At 39.2% G+C, this 26,242-nt stretch overlaps 1 protein-coding gene across 1 annotated transcript in view; it reads left to right on the forward strand.

Moving 5' to 3' along the window:
* Nucleotides 1-20,723, forward strand: part of LOC114664066 (collagen alpha-3(IX) chain-like) — a 164,941-nt gene extending 144,218 nt beyond the window's left edge. The window contains exons 33-39 of the mRNA XM_051936132.1: nt 1,882-1,926; nt 5,369-5,401; nt 7,680-7,826; nt 11,162-11,216; nt 12,282-12,464; nt 15,364-15,441; nt 20,010-20,723. Coding sequence (XP_051792092.1) covers nt 1,882-1,926; nt 5,369-5,401; nt 7,680-7,826; nt 11,162-11,216; nt 12,282-12,464; nt 15,364-15,441; nt 20,010-20,209 — 741 coding nt within the window. The 3' untranslated portion in view covers nt 20,210-20,723. The remainder of the gene's footprint in view (nt 1-1,881; nt 1,927-5,368; nt 5,402-7,679; nt 7,827-11,161; nt 11,217-12,281; nt 12,465-15,363; nt 15,442-20,009) is intronic.
* Nucleotides 20,724-26,242: the final 5,519 nt, after the last annotated feature.

A 26,242-nucleotide genomic window follows, 5' to 3' on the forward strand; every position in this document is an offset into this window, starting at 1 on the left:
TTAAAGTGACCATCCGTCAGTCCCCTTTTTCGGAAAACAGTCCCCACTCAGAAATATGTCCCCGATTTAAGATTTGTCCACATTTCCAGTCCTTGCACGATCTTGCGTTAAGTTTTGCTTGTTCGTGTACGTTAGCACGTCGTAATGAAACTGCATTTTCACAACCAGGCATGAATTCTTCTCGAGACGTATGTAGTCTACGCTCCACTAGCCCCCGCCCCCCATGTCCCCGGATTGGCCCAAAAAATTCTGGTCACCTTAAGCTAGTTCAGTTTTATGTGACTTTCTGGATCTGGTTTAGGTCCTGATTAAACGTTTTGCCTTACCCTATAATGTAGGGGTGGAGCCGAATCCAAATACAGTATTTGGATAAGCATAAATAGTGGATTTTTATGAATATTTATTACGTACAAATGTTTTGCCATTTACTTGTATTCGGAAAAAATAACATAAAACCAAATCGGCACTGTCTGTGTCTGCCGTCTTGTGCTTAAGCTGCACCCCCGCAGACACGAGCATGCGGTGGAGCTCCACTTCCGCTTTTAGGAAAACGTTGTACTTCGCAAGGCCGCTTTATATTTTTCCCTGTTGGGCATGCAATATGTGATGCGAAGTTTGACCGGCAGTGTAATATGTTAGTTCACCTACACGCTGGATGCGCAGTCACCATTTGTGTCACACGGTTGGAAATAGAGCGGTAATTTATATATACTTGCATCTGTTTAATTTCTTTTTTGACTGGGAGAATATTAGCATATATGGCTAAACATGTTTGTTACTGGGTATAACTCAATAAAGCGTATTTAAATAAAAAAGTCTTCATAAATGTTGTATTTTATTTAAGAACACTGTAATATCCTAATATAAGGCATGCAAAATTGAAAAAAGCAAACTCAAGGGTCATTTATTCTCACTCCTTAAAAAATACAAAATGAACTGAACATGAACTACTTCAAAATTGAAATGGTGAACTATGAGTGTGAATGTATTCATTTTAATCTGTGTGAACTAAACTTTGAGCTAGTTCTTGTGAGATATGAACTTGCACAACACTGCCCCTAACTGCTTTAACAACTTACAGTTTACTTTGCCAAATAACTGAGTAATTTGAGGGAACATTTATGTGCGTTCACCAGGTTTATAAGAGACCAATATCTCAGTTTCTCTAACTGGAATAAAAGTTACATGGCATTTTAGAAATTAGGTTTCTGCAGATAATCTGTTTTTTAAAGCGCAAGTGAACGCACTGAATAATACAAAGATTCGTGTTAGACCAACAATGTGTCAGTTATCAAGTTGTGCTAAAAATTACACCATGGCCCATTTTTTTCTGAACTGTAAGTATGTGGCATATTTCACCTTGTTTAATAACTGGTTATACTTTTTATGAGAGTACAAATGTTTCTATTAAAAAAGCATTCATTTTGATTGTGTACCCAAAGCTAAACATCCAGTTGATTTTTCTGATTAATATTGTTCTAAAAGGTATCACAAAGACTTGCTTCCCAAAAATAACTTCCAAAATAAGGTATGGTGTCAACATATATTAGCAAAAAAAAGAAAAGAAAAATGTGAATAATTAGTAAATCTCACTTATGGATAAAAGTGCTGGAGGGGAGCATTCTAATGTTTTATAGCATAATTTAATTTCTATACTGTTGTGTAACTTGAAATTCTTAAACAAACTGTGCTATCAATTTCACCCTCTAGGCACTTTTAAAATGTCGCACAAAAAAGGGTTAAGTAAAAATATTAAGCTAATTTTTCTTCAATTTAATTGTCATCATATTCCTAATTATTAGCAAAGTCAGTTCTTGCAGTGCTATATTTACCATACAGTTTTTTGACAAAACGCTCATCCTATTTGTATTTATTTTCTAGGGAATACAAGGAGCTGCGGGAACTTCTGGAAACAAAGGCGATATGGTACGTTTGTTGCATAGCAGAACAATTACACTTTAAATTCAGAACTTATTAACTTCATAATATAATAAGGAAAAAAATATCAGGATGTTTTATCAGTTGCTGCAGTCTGTAGAAAATCTTCCATAGTCACAGAGTTAATCTGCAGCTTCTGAACTGCAAATCCACATAGGAAAAGCAGGAGCCAGTTATGCTGCTTCTAAAACACTATGCTGGGTAGAAATTGTGTTTTACTCTTTATACTGTGCATACAAGTGGATTCAAAAAACGTTCAGACCCTTTCACTTTCTGTACACTTTAAATGTCAATAACAAGCAATACAAAGTGAAAACATGTTTTCAGAAAGGTCTGTACATTTATGAAAAATCACAAACTGAAATTTCTCATCTACATAATATTCAGACCACTTTGCCATGTCATTCCAAATCGTGGTCAGGTGATTTCCTGCTTGCTTTTATTCTCCTTGAGATGTTTCTAGAACTTGACTGGAGTCCATTTGTGGTGAACTGTATTGATTGGACATCAATAGAAAGGCACATGCCTATGGATATCACATCCCATAATGTGCACTGCATGATTTGACAAAAACAAAGCCATGAAGTTCTATGAAGACTTTGTGGATGTTCAAGATTAAATTGTGGTGAGGCATAGATCAGGGCAAGAGGATAAAACCATTTCTAGAGCTTTGAGTGTTGCCAGGAGCACAGTGGCCATAATAACAGTTAAATGGAAGAAATTTGGAACCATAGGGAATGCTTGCTCGAGTTTGCTACCCAGCCAAACTGTGTAACTGGGCAAGAAGGGTCTTGTTTGGAAAGCCATAAGAGCTTCTGAAGTCCTCAGCCATCTCAGCAGCACTCCATCAATCAGGCCTTAATGGTAGAGTGGCTAGACAGAAGAGAGGCATACAGTAGAGATTAACAGACGTTAATCATATTCTTTGGGCAGTACTCCAAGCATTATAGATAGATAGATAGATAGATAGATAGATAGATAGATAGATAGATAGATAGATAGATAGATAGATAGATAGATAGATAGATAGATACTTTATTAATCCCAAGGGGAAATTCACACATCTTGGTGAAGACCAAGGACTGCTCATCACCTGCCTAATAGGATTCCTGTTGTAAAGACAGTGGCGCCAGCATCATGCTATAGGGTGCTTCCCAGCATCAGGCACAGGGAGACTGGGCAGAATTAAGGGAAGGGTGAATGCAGCCAAATACAGAGTGGTCCTTGAATAAAACCTGCTCCAGCCTGCACACGACGGTTTACCTTTCAGCATGACAATAACAAAAAGTATACAGCCAAGACAATGGTGACGTGACTTCAGAACAAGTCAAAAACCCAGATTGAAACTATGGAGTAAGATCGCTGTCAAACATAACTAGTAATAATTTAAGTCAAATTTACATTTCACATGTGTCAATTATGCTTCTGAAAATTATGAGTACAATTCTCAAGCATGAACAAACTGTCAAAAATAAGTCTTTGGACGCACGAGTCATCCTCTAACGAAGAAGAAACAATCATTTTTTTTACTACACATATGCCAAAAACTGGAAAGATATAGTTATTTTTGACAGTGACAAAATATCATTTTCAGAAGCAAACATAACTTTAAGAAGCGCAAGAGTAATTGACACGTGTGAAATGTAAATTTGACTTAAATTATTACGAGTTATTTTTGACAGCGATCTTACTCCATATGAAACACCATAGAACATCTGTGGAGAGACCTGAAGATGGCAGTTTACAAATGCTTGCCATCCAATTTATTGGAACTTGACAAGCTCTGCTAGGCATAATGGGATAAACTTTCCCATTCACCATTAGGTTGAAAAAATTCTGCTGGATCTGCTTTATCAATGCATTTGAGAATTTTGAATACATGGATTAGATCCTCACGCAGCTTTCTCTGCTCGAAACTAAACAGGTTTAATTTTATGAGCCTGTCACAGTACATCAAGGATGTGCACAGCTTCATGTGAGGCTACTGTATGTCTTTCTTGAAGCATGGTGACCAGAACTGTACACAATACTCAAGATGCAGTTTGCTAGTGCATTATATAATGTGAGCCTAAAGTCCCTTGGTTTATGTTCAGTTTTAATGATATAACCTAACATTTTAATTTTTATTCACCCCGATGCATTGGTGAAATGATGAAAATGTGTCAACATAAACCCCTAATTCCTTTTTAGAGATTGCTTCCTATAGGACAGTGTATCTATAATTGATGCTCCCTTTGCTCCTGTGCAGCCCTTTGCACATTTCTACATTAAACTGCATTTTTCAAATGTTTGCCCAGTTCTGAAACTTGTCCAAGTGTTTTCTGAATTCCTTTTGCTGCCCCCTCAGTGTCTGACATTTCTTTCATTTTAGCATCATCTGCAGATTTCACAAGTTTACAAACTATACCGGAATCAATGTCATTAATGTAGATTAGAAAAAGTACCAGTCCAAGGACAGACCCCACTAATGGGGACAGAATCTCCACTGATGACCTCACTCCACATACAGCATTCTCCTCTTATCTGTAACTCTTTGTCACATTCCGGTTAAGCAACTTGGGATCCATTTTTGAATCTGCCCTCTGATACCTACAGCTTCTAGTTTTAGAAATAGTCTTGAGTGTAGCGAATATTAACTGATTAACTGGTAGTCTTCAAGGCAGAATACACAAAGAAAACTGATAGAGGGCAACATGCCAGCTCTGTATACGATGCCCATATTTGACGTCATGCATTGATGCTTCATTACTTAGTACATTTCAAAATGAAAATATGAGTACAATTTGAACTACTGAAATAACTCATGAGAAGCCTGCTGTCAGCACTGTGATTTACAAGGGCTATTTTAGTCTTGGGAAGCAGTGGAGTGTTTTTATAAGGTATGTAAAATAAGATCTGATAGTCAGTGTTCCTCTTTGGGGAGATCAAAGAAGGAGCATTAAGCTACTGTAGCTAAACTTTTTCTTTGTATGATCAAAGGATGTATGGCTGGCTAAATTCAATGCATAATGGTGTAATATGTTAAGCTTTGATCCCTAATCCTTATTATATAAACGTAAATGATGACATTTGTCATGAATTCTGTAATCCACTATTCTCTGACTGCTGTCCCAGGCCGTAAATACAACGGGATGTGAGCAAAGTCTCTTTTATGTGTAGATGTTTAAGTCACTGGTACCATATTGGTTTCCTTTTTTAATTTTTTTAATATTCCAAACATCTTCAAATTCCCACAGTTGCCTATTTCAAGCAATAATCAGGTTAAAGCATTCATCCGTAGTGCCCGTTGACTGAGTGAGAGCTTCATTAAAAAAAGAAAGTGTTTTTATTGTTCTTTAAGCGCAATGCATCATTTAAGTATACTGTATAATGACTGAAACTGGAACTCAGCACTAATGTTTTTAACTGATAAAAATATTATTTTTCTTAGGGTCCTCCAGGTATTCCAGGGATTAAAGGAGAGGTATTATTTTATATTATAAATCTAGTAAATTAACAGTTAAACAGTGAAAATGTGGTTAATTTTTGCTAAATATTTATGTTTTCATTATAACATGTATCAAGTGATACACTTGGACACATCATCACTGATAGTCCCTGTGGTCCTCATGGGTTTTGGGCCTTTCAGCATTATACATCCTCACTCAGGCGACCCAACCCAGAGTGATTAGTAATTCAACAGCCATCTCAAAGATTTCTCTGCTTCCTCTGTCGGTTTTATGATGTCTTTTCTTCTGTGTGCATGAGTGATATCTAGGAGGCTGTAAGCCTTGCAGAGAGACTGACCAGCAAAGCTTCTGTAGCCCACTTCTATGGGCAAACACAATGTGCACTCCACTCCTGTCTATGACACTTCTCTGCTACACTTGTCATTCTTCCTCTCATTGTGTTGTCAATCCACTCCTCGCAAAGAACAATGAGCTCCAGAATGGCCACCTACCTCGATGTCTCAGAGAACAGCACAATATATTGTCTTGTTCTCTGGGAATCTGAACTGTTTCCCGAGGTCCAGCTTGATCTGCCAGCGAGATGCTGTTCTAAGTAGCTCCGCTGCTGCTCTTAATTGAGGTTTCGGCTTCTCTCCTGGTCCAGTGAAGGGGATGCCCTGACTTACTGGTTGAAAGGTACCTGATCTGAGCTATTGTACTACAGATAGCTTCAGCAGTGACGTCCAGCATCTCATCATGGCACCAGTCATAGAGACCTTCACTTAGTTCTTTAAGGCAACAGTTGATGGTGTGCTCAAGTGTTTCTCTTTTGGGGCATAAGAGAAATGCTGGTGAGTCAGCCTTGCCACGACAGAAGTAGTTGAATGGGCTAAGTAGGACATTATACACAGACAGAGGTGAGGAAATTAATGCAGTTAAGCTCCCCCTGCCACAACACAACAAACAGAAGATCTGATGGTCTGCTGTCTGTTCCCATCTCGTGAATACATCTTGCGGTTGTATCCCCACCATCTGCTTCAAACTTTGTCATATTAAGGTTCTGAGATGCTCCCTAACTCTGCTCGACTTCCTACCGCTGACCCCACCAGCACTCTCTAAAGTAGATCTGACTACATCCTAACAAGGCAAATCTTTAATCTACTCTCTATATATAAAATCCTATATATAAAATGCAACGATTTTGGGCAACGATTTTATGTCATGTTTTTGTCATGCTTTAAATCAGGCATATTTTAAAACCTACATATATATGTTTGGTATCATTCTTTTCAGAATGTATCGAACTTTAATGTAATGTTGTTAGATTTTCAGATTCTTATTTCATTTTTAAATTATAAATTAAAAAATATCAAGAACTTGCGTCCTGTGAGACGAGAGTTTGTGCCAAAAGATTTAACTATGCCCGGGGCGGGAAATAAATGACAAAGATTAGGACAGCTGCTGTACAGGCTTTTAAATGTTCAAAGTGCTATGCGAGATGCAGATCACGCGGCACAGCAGCAGTAGCAAGCCAGCAGCTGATGGAAAAAAAAACCTGTATTTGTTTCTCATTGTATCATTGTTTATGAGGGGGTTTCGGAGGAGCGACCGTGTCTCCTTGGGGTGCATTCAGCCCCCCTCTTCACAACGCGAGCGGCAGAGACACAATGTGGCTGGCGCGTAGTGCAGGCAAGGGGGAGTTGGTGAGTGAAGCGAGCAGGGGGGAAACCCCCTAGTTATTATATATTGGTCTGATCAGGCCAGAGTAGATTACAACTGTTCACAGATATTTTTTATAGTTGAAGCGCAGGCTGATTTAAGTGACTTTTTCAGGGTCACACAGGAAGTTGGAGACATGAACTCCACCAGCAGCCTTATGATTGTAAGATTTAGTACTTTAGCAAACAAAGTGTACAATTTAATTAAGGATTGTATTGTCAGTTATTAATAAAAGCACATAGCACTATAACGTCATTTACTGTAGAATGCATTTAAATTTGATCTTTTGATAAAAAAGTCCATTCTTTTTTTATCAAAATAGCATCCTTACTTAATGCTCATGAATGTGAAAATAATAAAATAATTTAAGCCAATTATATTTTACTTTAAATATATTTTCTTGCATGAAGAAAAATATTTATACCACTGCACAATTGCATTAGAATTGGAAATCTTATTTTGGCTCTATAAAGTTAATGCAACAAACATACTACTAATTATTCATAAAATAATTATTGCATCACAGATTACAATGTGTACTTGATGTTACTGTTCCTTTACACCCTAATCTTTTTCTTTTCTTTAATAATTCAGGCAGGAGTTAAAGGTGACAAAGGTGAACATGGCACTGAAGGGCACCGTGGATTACCCGGTCATGACGGTCCATCTGGCCCCCCAGGCTCTCGTGGGTTAGATGGAGACAGAGGTGTCCCTGGCCCACCAGGACCACGAGGTGAACCGGTAAAGACCTCTATAATCATAATTACAGTACAGTATATAATAATTAGAGTGGACTTTAATAATGCTAAAATCAAGATGAAGGACAAAAGTAAAAATAATTATTTAAGAAAAAGCAAAAAATTAGCTCTGTGTTAGGGGTGTTAGGGGCTATTTCCTTCCTTGCACCTAGTGTTGCTGCTCAATGACCCAGAGTTAAGTACGTTGACAATATTATTAGTATTATTTTTTAAGATTTGTAAAGTCAGAAAAAAATGGAATTACTTTAAAATTATAGCATTGAAAAAGAAACTTTAATGAGACAGATCTAGATTTGGCCCTTCTTAGTTTGAAAGAGGCTGCATTTTTGTCCTTTTCTGAGTAGTTATCTTTTTTCTTTCCATATGCCATCTTACACTTTAAAAATATACAATTAAGTCAGCTTCTGCAAATGACTCCTTAAAGCTGAAAAAGGTCAACAAAAAATAATAGTTTGCGAAAAAGTTTTATTTCATGGTATAGAAATAAATGGCCAAAAGAAGTGTATAAGAAACCTGTTTTGTGTATCTCCACTCAAAGAAATTATTGCAAGCTATACTTCAAAAAAAAAAAAGACAACCGAGTTTGACCTTGATGTAACAGTAAGAAGATCAAGATGACAGGGCATTCCACTCCAGAGGAATATTACTCTGCTAAAGCAGGAAGATCTTTGTCCACCCAGCCACCATTCAAGGTTTGATTGCATCAGCCCAATTATTTGAAAAGAACAGAAAACTTTGTCCAAAATGTTTCCAGGGCAAGATCCAACCTGCGAACGTTGCAATCAAGTTCCAGCCTCACTGGGTCACATGTTTTGGGCCTGCACCAAATTAACATCATTTTGGACCAAAATTTTTAAATGCCTATCAGACAGCCTTGGTGTCACAATCCCTCCTAATCCACTAACAGCTGTGTTTGGTGTTCTTCCAGAGGGGCTTAAAGTGGAGAAGGACAAACAGACTGTGATTGCCTTTACTACACTATTGGCACGGAGACTTATCTTGCTCAACTGGGAGAATCCTAACTCTCCCCATTTAAGTCAGTGGGTAACTGATGTTATATATTATTTGAAATTGGAAACAATGAAATTCTCACGTACAGGATCTGTGCAGAAGTTTTTCAAAACCTGGCAGGATCTAATCAATAATATTTTAGAATAAACTTTTAAAGTACTGAAGAAACAGATTCTCTCCCTCTTCTCTTTTTTTTGTTTTCTTCTCCATTTATCTATATTCACTTATTATTAAATCTATTTACTTATTTTTACTAGGTTTAAGTTATAGTCTGCTGCCCATGCTCTCATTCTCAGGGGTGGGGGTTGATTTGTTTTCAATCCTATTCTTGTAAAATTGATCTATTTATATGGAATGTTGTGTGATTTCAATAAAATCAATAAAATTAAAAAAAAAAGAAAAGAAGAGAACAGAAAACATACCTTCAACAGCAGAAGGGAAACTAATAATGTCATATTCTATTTAAAATTAGAGAAAAGTGCATTTGTACTAAGAGAAACAATTCACTTTTTTAGCATGTGGCAGCCCATCATTAACCTCCTTGGCTTTAACCCCAAGTGTGACTTTGGCTCAGAAGTGTATGTAAATATGGTTAAGCCTGAGTCAGACACAGGGTGATGTGCAATGATCTGTTTTATAGTGCTGATCCCAAATAACTCTTGGAGCAGTTTATTGTTGTCACCTAGTGGATAAAATAACATGAGTGGGATGGGCTCTTTAACCAAAAACACAATGGCAAACAAAAAGTCATAAAGCCAGGTGCACAACAAACTAAAAATGAACCATTGGTCGATCTGAGTGAACGTGAGTAAGTTTATAATTTGGTGGGCCTCACTTGACATTTTGTTACTTGTCCAACACACAACAGCATATAAAATGCTATCCAGAGAAACTGCACAGAAACATTGAAACTTAGCATAAACAAAACCAAGGAACTGGTTATTGCCTTTCACTGTACCAAAGAGCCTCTATGCCTAGGCGCTATTCAGGGAGTGGATGTGGAGGTGGTGCATTGGTACAGATATTTGAGGGTTCACTTCAATGGCAAGCTGGACTGTTGTCATAACACAGGAGTAATAAATAATAAAGGGCAGAACAGGTGACTGTTCAACTGGGTAGTGACATACTTTACAGCTCCTTGATGGCCAGTGAAGTTGTCTATACTATGGTATGCTGGGCCAGTAATATCACTTCAAGAGAGGCCCACTGAATCAACAACCTGATTAAGAATAGCATGCTCAGTTATCGGACACACTTGACCCATTGGAGGTAGTAGCGGAGAAGAGAATAAAGACAAAACTGAGCGCCATTATGAAAAATGCTGAACATCCCATCTGTGACACACAAACACTGGGTTCTTTCAGCCAATGAATTACTCAACAGAGATGTGTCAAGAAACAGTACTGGTGATCCTTTATACCATCGACATCAACAACATTTATTTATATAGCACATTTTCATACAAACGATGTAGCTCAAAGTGCTTTTTACAAGATGAGGAAAGAAAAGTTTATAAAAAATAGAAATATAAAAATAAGATTAGGCAAAACTAAATAACAAAGAATAAAGCAAGGTTGGATGGAATATAGAAGAAAAAAAAAATCTGCAGAGGTTCCGAGGCCACGAGACCACCCAGCCCACTCTGGGCATTCTACCTAACATAACTGATGTCAAGCAGTCCTCATGGTTTTCAGGCTTCACGAGAAATTATTTGATAATAACAACAGGCCTTTAAAATGATTCACTGTGATTGTAACTGTTATGTCAGAAGTGTTTTGAATTTTTGTACTTCTTGTGTGTATTTGAGGGAGGTTGTTGTTTGTTATTTCTTGAGCCCCAGTAAAAAGCGAATTTCCTCTTTGGTACAAATGAAGCTGAATTATGCTGAAAGAGTAGCAGATTTTTGCCCCATCGATAAGGCCAGAGCTGTTAATAACTAAAAATGAATTTTTGAGTTTCTAATTCTATCATATATAAATTTTAAATGGGACTGCAGTTTATGAAGATGTCTTCTTTCATTATTTGATGAGTGTTCATTAAGTAAATTATCGTATTATTGTTTCACATAAGTCTGTCCACACCCAGGTGACAATAAGGGACGATAAGACTGGCAAGATAGGTGAATATGATAGTAAAATGTAATTTTTCATTTATGAAGTATAAACAAATTTGTCTAGTATGCTAAAATACAGTATGGAGTATAGTGTTTTATTTATTTATTTATTTATTTTTGCTTTTGTATTTTTTAAGTGCAAACATGTACTTTGATTGTTATGCCAATTTATTAACTACTACATTGCCATACAGGGATCAGAAGCAAATGAGCAGAGAATCCGAGAGATCTGCAGCAGTATAATACAAGGTTAGTGTTTCTAAAAGTGCACAATTTCAACTTAAATTTCAGTTATTTAGGTCTGTAGTAGTATGTTGTACCGTGTTAGCCATCATGGATCCAAGGAGAATTGAAGCAAAATGACACCTTTTATTGGCTAACTGAACAGATTACAATATGTAAGCTTTCGCTGCAGCTCAGGCCTTTTCTTCTTCACGCAGATTGTAATACAGAAACTGGAGTTCCCTGTGTTTATTATACTAGGAAAGAAACAAAACCTTTAAGTTAATCTTCCATCTCAAATATTAACAGACCTCTTCAGCCTAATCTTTATTTAGTAGGAGAGGAGAACAATGTATAATTAATAAAAGTGTCCAGTAAAGTTTATGTTGAGTTTTCTTTACAATGTGGACCTGTAATCAAATTGTGTGGGTCACACAGCGAGATATAAATAGTCCTCATATCTGTTCATAAAACTCCTGTCTCTATTTACAGTAAACCATATTGTAATGTGTTCAATTTTAACATTGGTTTAACTTCCCATTCCTTACTTTCTTGTTGTGTCTTGAAGTTGCCCATAAGCCCTGTGACTTTAAAATCCTTCCCATGGTGTCCATGGCTGCTGAAGTGAGCTCTCTGTTGCCCTGTGTAAATTCATTCTTTGGTGGAGTGTTTGTCCAGTTTCTCCCACATAGAGTGCAGTATTGGGACATTTCACATATAGAATTAGGTAGACCACATTAGAAGATCTGCAGAAAAAAGAGCCCTTTATGCGATGTTCATGTCGGCAGTGTGGTGTATGTGGTAGATCTGTAATCAGAATCAAACATATCTGTTCGACTGCTCCTAATGGCTTGAATTATACAATAAAATTGAAATGTCATTCTAATGATTGAGTTTTGGAAAGATAATCTCATTCTGCTCTTTAATTGTGTTAATATTTTCATTTATTTCGATTATATTACCATTTTTTGAAAAGAGTCTCAGTAGTCAAAACAGAGAAACTAGTGGAATTATGTTTTGTTGAATAGACAATAAAAAGTTAAATAATTAAAATTGCCAGTATAATATATTGCTTTGTCATTTCTCTTTTAGATCACATTGCTGAGCTGATGGCAGCCCTAAGTAAACCTGCAGCACAGGGGTCCCCTGGCCGCCCTGGTGTAGCCGGACCGCCTGGACCTCCAGGCCCTCCTGGTTCTGAGGGACATCCTGGACCCAGAGGTGCCCCAGGCCCTCAGGGACCCCAAGGGTTCTTTGGCGAGCCAGGTCCAAAAGGTACTGCTGCTTTTAGGTATTATGGTTATGTTTATTTATCCTGTAAACTGCGAAGATCTGAATTTGTTGGTTTCATGTTTTTAGTGTATTATGAAGAACTGTCTTTGAAATATCTGCTAATAATACATGAGCAGCATTGCAAAATCCCTGCAGAGTGCTTAATTTACATGTCAAAAGACAAGCACTGTGTTAGAATTTCTCTGTGTTTCTCTTCACAGTAACAGGTCTGAATTAAGCCAGGCTCTAAAACGGCATACATTGTATTTGAGTTTCAAGCGTGACTGAAATTTAAACAGTAACAGAGTTAGGGAAAGGTTCTGTTCCATTGTTTGCATTGTCATTTTAATTATTAATAATTTCTCCTTACAGATAGAACCTTTAATTTACGCAGGCTTCCACAAGAAACAAACAGTCACATACGTCATTCCTGAGTTCTCATTCTTAAGAAAATAAGGTTATTCTGACCCCATCCAGTAAAAATAGAAATACTTGTAATAATAATAATAATATTTGTATCAGTTAAGTTATAATTGTGCGTTACTGTATCATATTGAATAGTGTAGGTTTTTAGTCTGATAATCCAAAAAGTTTTTCTTATTTTACATCTTAACACGTACTTGCCCAGAAATCCATATTGATCATCTTCAGTTATCTGTTTCTTGGAACTATAAAGACTGAACTGCCAAAGCAGTCATGCATTATGCTGGTAATGAGTTGGTGACAGCACTCCTGATCATTAAGGTCCTTGATGTTGAGTATAATTTGTGAAATACGAACTCATTTTGGATTATATCCTACAGCAAATAGCCACTTAGACACATAACATTTGTTTAACTGAGTATGTAAAAAGTTGGCTTAATGAATGAGTACCGTGCAGTATGTTTGTTCATGATCTTTACAAACCTGTGAAACTGTATAAAATTGGACATTTAAATCGCCAAGCACAGCAAGTTACAAGACAACTGTAACTTATTGGTATTATAATAAAAAATTAAACCTGGAGCTAAAATGAAGTGTGATGTAGGAGTGTACTTTGCACTGATATCAAGTATCTTTCTTGCGGTACAGAATGTATAATAGACTTTCATATCATTCATTTTTGAAAGTCTGCCTAATCCTGCACACTCTTGTGGTGAGACACTATCTAAACAGCATCAGGTTGGAAAACACCTTTGGACGAGATCCGTCTAACTCATCCACACACTCAAACTCACCCGTACGGCACCAGTTTCGGGTCACTGATCTGCCTAATTTGGACATCTTTAGGACAAGGGAGGAATCCTTAGTATCCAGGGAAAACCCATTCAGATGCAGGAAGAATGTGCAAACTTCATACAAGAGGCGATCAGGCTTGGCTTTAAATGCTTGGAGGTGTCACTTGATTTAATCGCAATACCCCCATGCCAACCTACACTTTAAATTGTATTTTATCAAAATAAAACAAATGAATTAGCCTCAGCATGGAAAACATGATTAATTAAAAATAAATTAAAGAAATGCTAGTGTATTTAATAATGAATTCTACATCCATCTTCTTAGTCACTTAATCCAAATTTAGGATTACATGGATCCACATCTTATCTCATGAAGAGAATGATATACAGTACAATAACCAAAAAAAAATTTCAAAGCTTGGTAACTTAAAGAAATACTCCATCTGAAAGGTATATATTTTTTATAAGCTACTTACCCAATATAGTTTGTAGTGTTGGCCTGGCAACAGTAAATGATATCAAAAATCTCACATTACTCTTGTCATACAGTATAATCTACATGTCAAGTCATCCAGTCAAATGCTCACAAAGTTCAACACGCATACATTTTTTGCTAAAATATTGTTAAATAAATAACTCCGGAAAATGAATGTAGTTCACAGATTCGTTTCCCAACGAATTTCAGACGCCTTATTTAGTGCCAGACTTGATATTTCTGATGGTAGTAGAAAACTGGATTACCAAAGTAGATGTCCATGCAAACATGGGGAGACCATGAAACCTTTTCACAGACAGTGTACAGTACAGGTCAGGATTGAAGCCCAGGTTTCTGCATGTATGAGGTAAAATCTCTACATAGTTTCACCACCTTGCCACCCTAAAGACTATATATCTGTTTAAATAAAAGAATAATTTGAAATCAGGAAAGGTTGAAAATCTGCAAGCAGTGCAATGACCCTAAGTTCTTCAGACTGATGATATATCTTCAGAGTTCAGTCCAGCATAATGCAAATCATATTTCCACAGTGTTGTTCAAGAATAAAATAAGAAGGAGGCAATAAACAACTGAAAATAAATATAAGAAAGCCTATTTTGAATGTCAGCCTTGATACTTGGCCACGTAATCAAGAGGATTGTTGTGGCAAAAATATGTTTTATGTAGTTAAAAGACATACTAAACCAACATATAATAATGAACACAAAGGTGAATATTATAAGGTGATGCGTTTGGTTTGTTTAAAATTTTTTAAACATGAACATTGAGAAAAATAATGGAAGGCGTAAGATGTGATTTGTTTTTAGAAGAATCCTAAAAATTTCACAGACAATTAAAGTAACAAATAAAGAAGTATTAAGGAGAGCATAGGTTAAAAAAGACAATTCAAATATTTAGGTCCCATCCTGGGAGCTTAAGACATTGAAAGTGTTGCATCACTGGGTAAAATCAATTTGAAGAGAGCAAGAGAAAGGCAGAGAAACACCATGAGTTGACCTGCTGTGAGATGCTGTGGGAACAACATGATATGCAATGAGATTTTTAGTGTGGCAAGAAAAGGAGGCAGGTGGAAGACCATGACCTCCAATGCCTGCATCAGACTCAGCCACATATGGGCTTATCTGCTTATTACAGGAATTTCAAACATGAATGTAAATGTTTAATTGCTATTCAAAAATTATTACAACAGGTGACAGTGGAGAAAATGGTGAAAAGGGAGACCCTGGAATTGGTGTCCGTGGGAGTCAAGGACTGCCAGGCCCTCCAGGTATGAATTTCTTTGCTATCAGCATAAAGTGTTACTATACTGTACAACCATTTGTAGAAGTTAATTTAACACTGACCATTTCCCAGTTCATAACTTTTTCAGATTTTCCACTTTGATTTTTGTATATTTTACAAAAAAAAAAAAAATATATAATTGTGCTAATATTATAATAAAGCATTTTTTCCAGTTACTTCAATAGACTGACAAGGGAAGACATACTGTATTTCGAAGTGTTATCTGCGTGCTCTAATTCTGAAGTTTTCAAGACAAGCCTGGACTTTTCACCATAAAGCACTTTCTTTTAATAGTTGAAGATAAGCTCTAAACAGAACGTATAACAGCTCTTGTTATCACTGAGGTTCATTTACATATAGAAGACATTAAAAATTTCAATCCCACTAATGAACACTCTGATAAAAGGTACATTCTAGAAACACCACTCTGCCATTAAAGAACATCCAAAGATCCCAAAACAGTTCATCATTAAAAGTCTTGTCTAAATATTTGGTTTACAGGATACGACTAAACTGTTATTACAGAACAAAGCACAATATTAAATGCTATACATGATCTCATTTCTCAATATAAAGTGTTCTAGTACAAGTACTTCCCATGGGCTCACCACCTATGGGAGTGTCCAAGGAGGTCGGGTGCAGTGTGAGTTGGGTGGTGGCCGAAGGCGGGGACCTTGGCGGTCCGATCCTCAGCTACAGAAGCTGGCTCTTGGGACATGGAATGTCACCTCTCTGAAGGGGAAGGAGCCTGAGCTAGTGCGCAAGGTCAAGAGGTTCCGGCTAGATATAGTCGGGCTCACCTTGACACACAGCTTGGACTCTGGAACTAATCTCATTGAGAGGGGCTGGACTCTCTACCACTCTGGAGTTGCCCCCGGTGAGAGGCGCCGAGCGGGTGTAAGCATACTTATTGCCCCCCGACTTGGAGCCTGTTCATTGGGGTTTACCCCGGTGGACGAGAGGGTAGCCTCCCTTCGCCTTCAGGTGGGGGGGAGGGGTCCTAACTATTGTTTGTACGTATGCGCCGAACAGCAGTTTGGAGTATCCACCCTTTTTGGAGTCCCTGGATGGGGAGATAGAGCACATACCTTCTGGGGACTCCCTCGTTCTGCTGGGAGACTTCAATGCTCACGTGGGCAATGACAGTGAGACCTGTAAGGGCGTGATTGGGAGGAATGGCCCCCCCGATCTGAACCCGAGTGGTGTTTTGTTATTGGACTTCTGTGTTCGTCCGGATTGTCCATAACGAACACCATGTACAAGCAAAGGGGTGTTCATATGTGCACTTGGCACTAGGACACCCTAGGCCTCAGTTCAATGATCGACTTTCTGGTCGTGTCATCGGACCTGTGGCCACATGTCTTGGACACTCGGGTGAACAGAGTGGCGGAGTGGTGGCTCTGAGGCTAGGGATCTGCACTGGCAATCGGAAGGTTGCCGGTTCAAATCCCGTAAATGCCAAAAGGGACTCTGCTCTGTTGGGCCCTTGAGCAAGACCCTTAACCTGCAATTGCTCAGCGCTCTGAGTAGTGAGAAAAGCACTATATAAATGTAAATTATTATTATTATTATTATTAACTGATCACCACCTGGTGGTGAGTAGGCTTCGATGATGAGGGAGGATGCCGGTCAGGCCTGGTAGGCCCAAACGTGCTGTGAGGGTCTGCTGGGAATGTCTGGCAGAGTCCCCTGTCAGAAGTAGGTTCAACTCCTACCTCCGGCAGAACTATGACCACGTCCCGAAGGAGGTAGGGGACATTGAGTCTGAATGGACCGTGTTCTGTGCCTCTATTGTTGAGGCGGCTGACCGGGAGATGTGGCCGTAAGGTGGTTGGTGCCTTTCGTGGCAGCAATCCCCGAACCCGTTGGTGGACACCGGCGGTGAGGGATGCCGTCAAGCTGAAGAAGGAGTCCTACAGGACCCTTTTGTCCTGTGGGACTCTGGAGGCAGCTGATAGGTACCGGCAGGCCAAGTGGAACGTGGTTTCGGTGGTTGCGGAGGAGTTTGGGGAGGTCATGGAGAATGACTTTCGGACGGCTTCGAGGAGATTCTGGTCCACCATCCGGCGTCTCAGGAGGGGGAAGCAGTGCAGTGTCAACACTGTATATGGTGGGGATGGTGCACTGCTGACCTCAACTCGAGACGTTGTGGGTCGGTGGGGGGAGTACTTCGAAGACCTCCTCAATCCCACTGACATGCCTTCCAATGACTCGGAGGTGGGTTCCCCCATCTCTGGGACTGAGGTCACCGAGGTGGTCAAAAAACTCTTTGGTGGCAGGGCCCCAGGGGTGGATGAGATACGCCCGGAGTTCCTCAAAGCTCTGGATATTGTAGGACTGTCTTGGTTGACACGCCTCTGAAACATCGCATGGACATCAGGGACAGTGCTTCTGGACTGGCAGACTGGGGTGGTGGTCCCCATTTTAAGAAGGGGGGCCGGAGGGTGTGTTCCAACTACAGAGGGATCACACTCCTCAGCCTCCCTGGAAAAGTCTATTCGGGGGTCCTAGAGAGGAGGGTCCGTCAGATAGTCGAACCTCGGATTCAGGAGGAACAGTGTGGTTTTCGTCCGGGTCGCGGAACAGTGGACCAGCTCTACACCCTTAGCAGGGTCCTGGAGGGTGCATGGGAGTTTGCACAACCAGTCTACATGTGTTTTGTAGACTTGGAAAAGGCGTTTGACCGTGTCCCTTGGGAAATCCTGTTGGGAGTACTCCGAGACTATGGGGTACCTGACCCCCTGATAAGGGCTGTTCGGTCCCTGTACAACTGGTGTCAGAGCTTGGTCCGTATTGCCAGCAGTAAGTCGAACCCGTTTTCAGTGAGAGTTGGACTCTGCCAGGGCTGCCCTTTGTCACCGATTCTGTTCATAACTTTTATGGACAAAATTTCTAGGTGCAGCCAGGGCATTGAGGGGGTCCGGTTTGGTGGACTCAGGATTGGGTCACTGCTTTTTGCAGATGATGTAGTCCTGTTTGCTTCATCAGGCTGTGATCTTTGCCTCTTTTTGGATCGGTTCACAGCTGAGTGTGAAGTGGCTGGGATGGGAATCAGCACATCCAAATCCGAGACCATGGTCCTCAGCTGGAAAAGGGTGGAGTGCCCTCTCAGGGTTGGGAGCGAGATCCTGCCCAAAGTGAAGGAGTTCAAGTGTTTTCATGATTGAGGGAAGAATGGAGCGTGAGATCGACAGGTGGATCAGTGTGGCGTCCGCAGTGATGAGGGCTCTGCATCGGTCTGTCATGGTGAAAAAGGAGCTGAGCCATAAGGCAAAGCTCTCAATTTACCAGTCGATCTACGCTTCTACCCTCACCTATGGTCATGAGTTATGGGTAGTGACCGAAAGAACGAGATTGCGAATACAAGCAGCTGAAATGAGCTTCCTCTGCAGGGTGGCTGGGCTTTCCCTTTAAGATCGGGTGAGAAGCTCAGTCATCAAGGGGGGGCTCAGAGTAGAGCTGCTGCTCCTCCGCATCGAGAGGAGTCAGATGAGGTGGCTCGGGCATCTAATCAGGATGCCTCCTGGACACATCTTCCTGGTGAGGTGTTCCGGGCACGTCTAACCGGGGAGGAGGCCCCTGGAAAGACCTAGGACACGCTGGAGGGACTATGTCTCTCGGCTGGCCGGTGAACACCTCAGGATTCCCCAGGAAGAGCTCGAAGAAGTGGCCGGGGTGAGGGAAGTCTGGGTATCTCTGCTCAAGCTGCTGCCCCTGCGACCCGATCTTGGATAAGCAGAAGAGGATGGATGGATGAATGAATTGATAGTGCAAGTAATGTCATGATGCCCTAGCACAGGGGTGGGCAATGTCGGGCCTGCAGAGCCGCAGTAGCTGCAGGTTTTCATTCCAACCCAATTGCTTAATTAGAAACCAATCCTTGTCAGTCTCAGACCTTATTTAATTTTATGGCTTGTTAGTCTGCGCAATGTAAAGTTCTTATATCACAGATTTTTTTCCTTTCCATGGTTATCAACAAAATAATTTGAAGCCTAAAACAGATCATTTTCAGTCTGTCACATTTTTCTATTAAGTGTTTTATTAAATCAAACAGTGCATGATGAATGCACACAGATGTAAATGGAAAAAAGTTAGAACTGCTGGCTCCTTTGTCGTTTACATCTTATTGCTAATAAGTAGCCATTAAAACACTGAATGCAGCTGTTTTAAGATTGAAATAAGCAATTAAGGGTGGGGAACCTTAACAAATGAGATAACTAAAATGAAGCATCAAAATGTCGCTTAATCAATAAGAGCTTCAACATCAATAACTGACTTCTCATTACTAAACTGCGTTGGAGCAAAAACCTACAACCACTGCGGCCCTCCAGAACCGACATTGCCCACCCCTGTCCTAGCATATCATGCAGGCAGTTTCAGGTACTGTTTTACTTTTCCCTTACAAATACACATCATACATTTTGCATTTTAATTATTAAATGTGCTCTGAGACTCAGACTTGACTATTAGATTTATTCATTATGGAAATGAAAGGATGCATATAAACATTTCTGTGCTTTCTATTAACTTGTGATATGTTCAATGTTTTTGCAGGAGAACCCGGCCTGCCTGGTATAGGTAAGCCTGGACGTGACGGCTCAAAAGGAGAACCAGGACTAGCAGGACAAAGTGGCTATCCAGGCTCTCGTGGTCTCAGAGGCCCACCTGGATTATGTGATCCTTCAAACTGCATTGGTGCCAACCCACTTTTCATACCAATGGGCGGAAAAAAATCTAATATGAAGGGGCCTTAAAGAAAGTGAAAGTGAAAAGCTAAATAATTTCAGAAATAAATGACTTCAAGAGTACAGAATGCTTTCCATTTTTAATTAAATTATTGGAGGACTGCCAACAGTGGTCATCAGTTGCTGGCCTTTTAGACATTTGATTTAGGGGTGTGTCACATATTTTTATAAATATTACCTTCTGTTAGATGCTAAAGCATTTAAACATATGACATTCAGATGTAAAAATACCAAAGGTAAACCTGTGACTAAGCATTTCCACAATCCTGTAAATAAGAGATTTTGTTGCATGTGTGTTCGTTCATCTGCATAATACATGAAATTATTATCTAGAGGAAATGCCCACATTTACAGTGTTGAGACTCGTTTTATTTCCATTTTATGTATTTAAATATCTAATTCAGTGTTCAGTCAATTACGAAAATGTATTCATTTTTAGATGATTTATACAAAAGGTTTTATGTAATATTGTCAGTCTCTTTCTATTCCCCCCATGAATAACAATGTAAAATCAGTTGTTTTATCCATTTTGTATAATGTTTTATTGCAAAAACACAAAAGCATCGGTCCTTTCTTTTTGTTTAGTGGTTGTCTTTCCTAATGAAACATTAGTCTTACGCCATTCAAATTTCATCGTGTCAGAAACTAATATCAGAATATCATAAATCTTCAGTTTGTGAAGATACACACGTTGTTCATTTGTGTATTATCATAGAATACATTTTTATCCTGCTGTGGTTGGCTAAATTTAAATGGACTGTAGAAAAATAATTTACAGACCTTAAATTCTTCTAAAAACTGATTTTGGTTTATATGGAAGGTCTTCAACGACAACATTTTTATCTCATGACATTACATGAAATTCGCTGTGTGTACGCTGTGTACGTAGTGTATGTAATACAGATAGATAGATAGATAGATAGATAGATAGATAGATAGATAGATAGATAGATAGATAGATAGATAGATAGATAGATAGATAGATAGATAGATACTTTATTACTCCCAAGGGGAAATTCACATACTCCAGCAGCAGCATATTGATAAAAAACAATATTAAATTAAAGAGTGATAAAAATGCAGGTATAACAGACAATAACTTTGTATAATGTTAACGTTTAGTGAGTGGAATTGAAGAGTCTCATATTGTGGGGGAGGAACGATCTCCTCAGTCTGTCAGTGGAGCAGGACAGTGACAGCAGTCTGTCGCTGAAGCTGCTCCTCTGTCTGGAGATGACACTGTTTAGTGGATGCAGTGGGTTCTCCATGATTGACAGAAGCCTGCTCAGCACCCGTCGCTCTGCCACGGATGTCCAACTGTCCAACTCCGTGCCTACAATAGAGCCTGCCTTCCTCACCAGTTTGTCCAGGTGTGAGGCGCCCTTCTTCTTAATGCTGCCTCCCTAGAACACCACCGTGTAGAAGAGGGCGCTCACCACAATCGTCTGATAGAACATCTGCAGCATCTTATTGCAGATGTTGAAAGACGCCAGCCTTCTAAGGAAGTATAGTCGGCTCTGTCCTCTCTTACACAGAGCATCAGTATTGGCAGTCCAGTCCAATTTATCATCCAGCTGCACTCCCAGGTATTTATAGGTCTGTACCCTCTGCACACAGTCACCTCTGATGATCACGGGGTCCATGAGGGGCCTGGGCCTCCTAAAATCCACCACCAGCTCTTTGGTTTTGCTGGTGTTCAGTTGTAGGTGGTTTGAGTCGCACCATTTAACAAAGTCCTTGATTAGGTTCCTATACTCCTCCTCCTGCCCACTCCTGATGCAGCCCATGATAGCAGTGTCATCAGTGAACTTTTGCACGTGGCAGGACTCCGAGTTGTATTGGAAGCCCGATGTATATAAGCTGAACAGGACCAGAGAAAGTACAGTCCCCTGCGGCGCTCCTGTGTTGCTGACCACAATGTCAGATAGATATATAAATATAGATGTGCACTAGTGTTACATTCATTAAAATTGTCAATATATATCATACTAACAAAAATGATTTAATCTAACATGAATTTTTAATTATTTTTAAATCTAATTTTTTAAAGTAACATTTTTGCAGCATGTATTAAAGGTGCACTAAACAGAGGTTCTCATTTAATCACTAACATTTGGGAAAAGTGACCCCAATCATGGACACCAACAGAGAATTATTGTGCACATCTACAGTCCTTCATCCACAATTGCAAAATTGTGCAAAATTCAAAAACTGAAAATTTTTTCCAGTGGTGTTTTGACTCCACATATGACCCAACACCTGTAACACTCGGTGTTGTTACACTTTCAGTCTTTGTATGTGTGATGGGATGAAATTTGTGAAAACGCACACTTTTTAAGGTCATTTTCAGAAAGGAGTATCAGTTTAGCTCTTTCGGAAGATTAAATTATTTCCATCCTATTGAAGAAATTAAATTTAAAGAGATTATTACATTTTCTTTTCACTGTAACTACTAGATATCTGAACTGTTATTAGACAATCAACAGAAAGTGATTTAATTTACTCAGGGCCGGTGTGTTAAATAAGAACATCTGAGGCAAGGTACGTCTTTGCCGCTTGCTCCGAACCCATTTACAGTCATGTAAAAAAGTAAGTGCATCCCATTGAAATTATTGAATTTTTCAACATGCATGAATGGGCAAGCATTAGACCTTTTGCAAACAGCGTTTGCAGATAACAGTGATATACTTGAATAAGTGACACATAGACATCATATTTATTCTTATAATCGAAATGAACAAAAATGTACATTTGTCATTTAGAGAATACAAGTACACCCCTACATTTATTACCACTTCAAATCCATCAAATTAGAATCAGGTGGTTCCAGATTGGGTGCCAATGGTTAGAACGTCCTTATGGAGTATTCAGGTGAACCCTGTCTTGTTTAAACTACAGATATCGAGGGTCTGGCGTTCTCTTGTTTATCGATGTGTGGGGTGTCATCATGCCAAGATCAAAAGATCTCTAAGGCCCTATGTGGAGTCCTAGGAGTCTGGCAAGGGATTTAATAAGATTGCCAAATTGTTCGAAATCAGTCATTCCAGTGTAAGGAAAATAATCTACCAGTGGTGTAGATCTCTATGAACCGTTAATTTGTCCAGGACTGGCCAGCTCAGCAAATTCAGCCCAAGACCTAACCATATGATAGTAACAGAAGTCTCCAAGTGACCCCAAAATTTCATCATGGAATGTTATATATGCCTTTAAATCAAGATTGGAGTCCATCTGATTAATGGAGTGCTGCTGAGATGGCCATCCTTCTGACAGGTTCCTAGCAGAGGACTTCTGAATGTCTTTTAGAAGGACCACTAGGCTCAAGTTCACCTCCCTGATCAAGACTCTTCTTTCATGTTTACTTATCAGCCAGAGAGCCAACTCTAGGAATAGTCCTGGTGGTTCGAAACATCTTCCATTGAGAACAGAGAGGCAGATATTTAATTTGCTCTTAATTGGTAACTCCACATTAGTAGTGTGTATTTGAGTGGACTTGTGGCTTTTCCCTGACCTGCACCCAATTATAGGATATGCTCGAGCCCCTCCAACAAACTATGGATTAAATTAAGGTTATCTGGAAATGTTATGCTAAGTATAAATTTACAAAAGTTTTCTCAAATTATTTTAAGTAAAATTATTTTTCAATTCTCACAAGATGTTATTTTTGCTTAACACTACTTGGTCTGTGAACTAATTACATTTACCACTTGATACTTAATTTTAGTTGAAGATTTATTAGAGACGTTATTTTTAATCTTCTTCTTAGAAATTCAAATATGAATATCAACAACACTAAAATGTTCCACGGCTAAAAAAAAGAAAAAAAAACACCTCTGACACATATAAAAAAATACCAACAAAAACAAACATTTTTTTCAAGGAAGGTTGCACAAACAACCAGGAGGCATGAAAGGTCAATCTTTGGACTCTATAGGAGGCTGTTATTTTTAATACCTTTGCTGTTTTTCAATCACTTTTTATAGAAAGAGCATACATTATCAAATAATAAGTCAGCCTGGTTTGCTTTTAATGCACCCAGGCATTTTTCAACCATCCATCCTTTTTATAATCTATTTAGTCAATCCAGGGTCACTGGGCCAATTTAATACATAGTAATCTAATTTAATTAAACATTGTACTATTTTTCATTTCTATTTTCTTTTCATTTTGTACTTATCACTACTGTCATAGATCAGTATATAGTACAGCATTTCATACTAGTGCCCAAAGGCTTAGTGACTGTCTGTGCAGAGTGTTCATGTCATTCGACTTCTCCTCACTTTCTAAAGATTTTTGTATTAGATTATTTGGGAACTGTAAATTTTAACATGAATGAGTGTGTTATTCCACGGATAGAAAAACAAAGAAAGAGTAATTCTTGAAAAAAGCAGGAGATGAGAGAGAAAAAACTCAAGGATCAAAACTATCAGGAAGTTAGAATGAAACCAAAACAAGAAAACCAGAACACAAAACACAAATCATAAAGGACACTCAGAAAGTCTTTTAGCCTTCTAACTGTTGTGATCCAGCCACACAAAAATGTTATAAATGGTTGTAAAAGCCCAAAAGTCATAACTGTACTGCACAAAGGTCTGGACTAAAAGAGCAGGCCTCACCACCTCAAACATGGGGCTAAGACTTTTAAGCAGTAGAAGTCTCAAAATCGCCCAAAGTGGAGAAAAGGAAAACCGTAAATTTCTGGAAGAGGACAAGCCAAAAAAGTTGCCATTGAAGAGGATTCTAAAACACTGCAAAACAGACGAAAGAGAACATAAAAGGAACAAAAACAGGTTTTGCTAAAAATAAAGAAATCCAATAATTACAGTACAATTCATAAACAATACCTTCCAAAAAGAGCAAGGGTCAAACTCCAGGAAATACAAAAATCATCAAAACGAATAAAGCACAAGATTTAAAAACGGAGGAGCTGCATTATCAGGTGGCCCCAACCCCTTAGGTTCCACATAAAGGGCACAAGGCAGAATCTAATATATATACACTGTGACAGACGGCTGTAGCACCTGCCTGGCTGGGAGGTTGATATACCAGAAGAACTAGGGGAGCAGGGCCAGGGGAGCAGATGTGCACAGGACACTGCCTCCCCCGGATTGCTAGAGGGTTGCTGTGGCTCCACAGATTCCCACAGGACTTCATGGGAGTTGGAGTTCAAGACACCCATGTTGGGATTCATGGGGGCCGCCACACCTGGGAGTGATTCCAAATCTGGTTAACGAGTCACTTGGAGCACTCCCAGGAGCATCATAAAAGATGGCGCCTCACTTCACTCGAGGTGCCTAAGTTGAGTGGAAGAGGATGAAGATTGCCAGAGGAGGAGTGGAAGTGGAACGAGGGTGAGAAAGAGAAGGAAAAAGTACTGTGTCTTACTTGTATTGTTGCTCCGACTGTTTGGAACTGTGCTGCGGTGGGTAGCAAGGGAAAAGCACTTCCCCAATATAATAAACGTGTGCAGTGTGGCAAAACTTGTGTCTGCGTCTGTCTGTGTCAGGGTTTGGTCAGCTGGAGTGCCCTCTGGTGGCCACAATATACATATACATACATATATATATATATATATATATATATATATATATATATATATATAATGTAGTGACCACAAGATGGTGCCAGAGAGCCCCAAAACCAAGACACACTATTACACCAGATGTTATATGAATAAGATAAAGGTAATTTATTCACAAGGAACCTCCACAACAATTTGCCACAAAATCACAATAAATCAAATAATAAGTAACAATCTTTCCTTCTCTTTAACCCTGCTGAGTGTTGCCCACTTCCCCCCAACTGTGACTCATCCATGTGTGGCAACAGGCTCCTTTTTAAGATGGACCCGGGAATGCTTTTGGTGTTATTCTGTATCTTACGTGAAGCATTTTTGGGTCATGAAGAAAGTATGGAGGTCCTCCCCAACAGTGCACTGTATTGGTCCGTAGGGAGTCCCACAGGTCTTTATTTCCAAATTCAATCTCACAAGCACCCCTGCAGTTGTCCCGACTGTATTGCCATATGAGCACCACTGCCATCTGG

This window comes from Erpetoichthys calabaricus, chromosome 13, assembly GCF_900747795.2.
Source record: "Erpetoichthys calabaricus chromosome 13, fErpCal1.3, whole genome shotgun sequence".
NCBI lineage: Eukaryota > Metazoa > Chordata > Cladistia > Polypteriformes > Polypteridae > Erpetoichthys > Erpetoichthys calabaricus.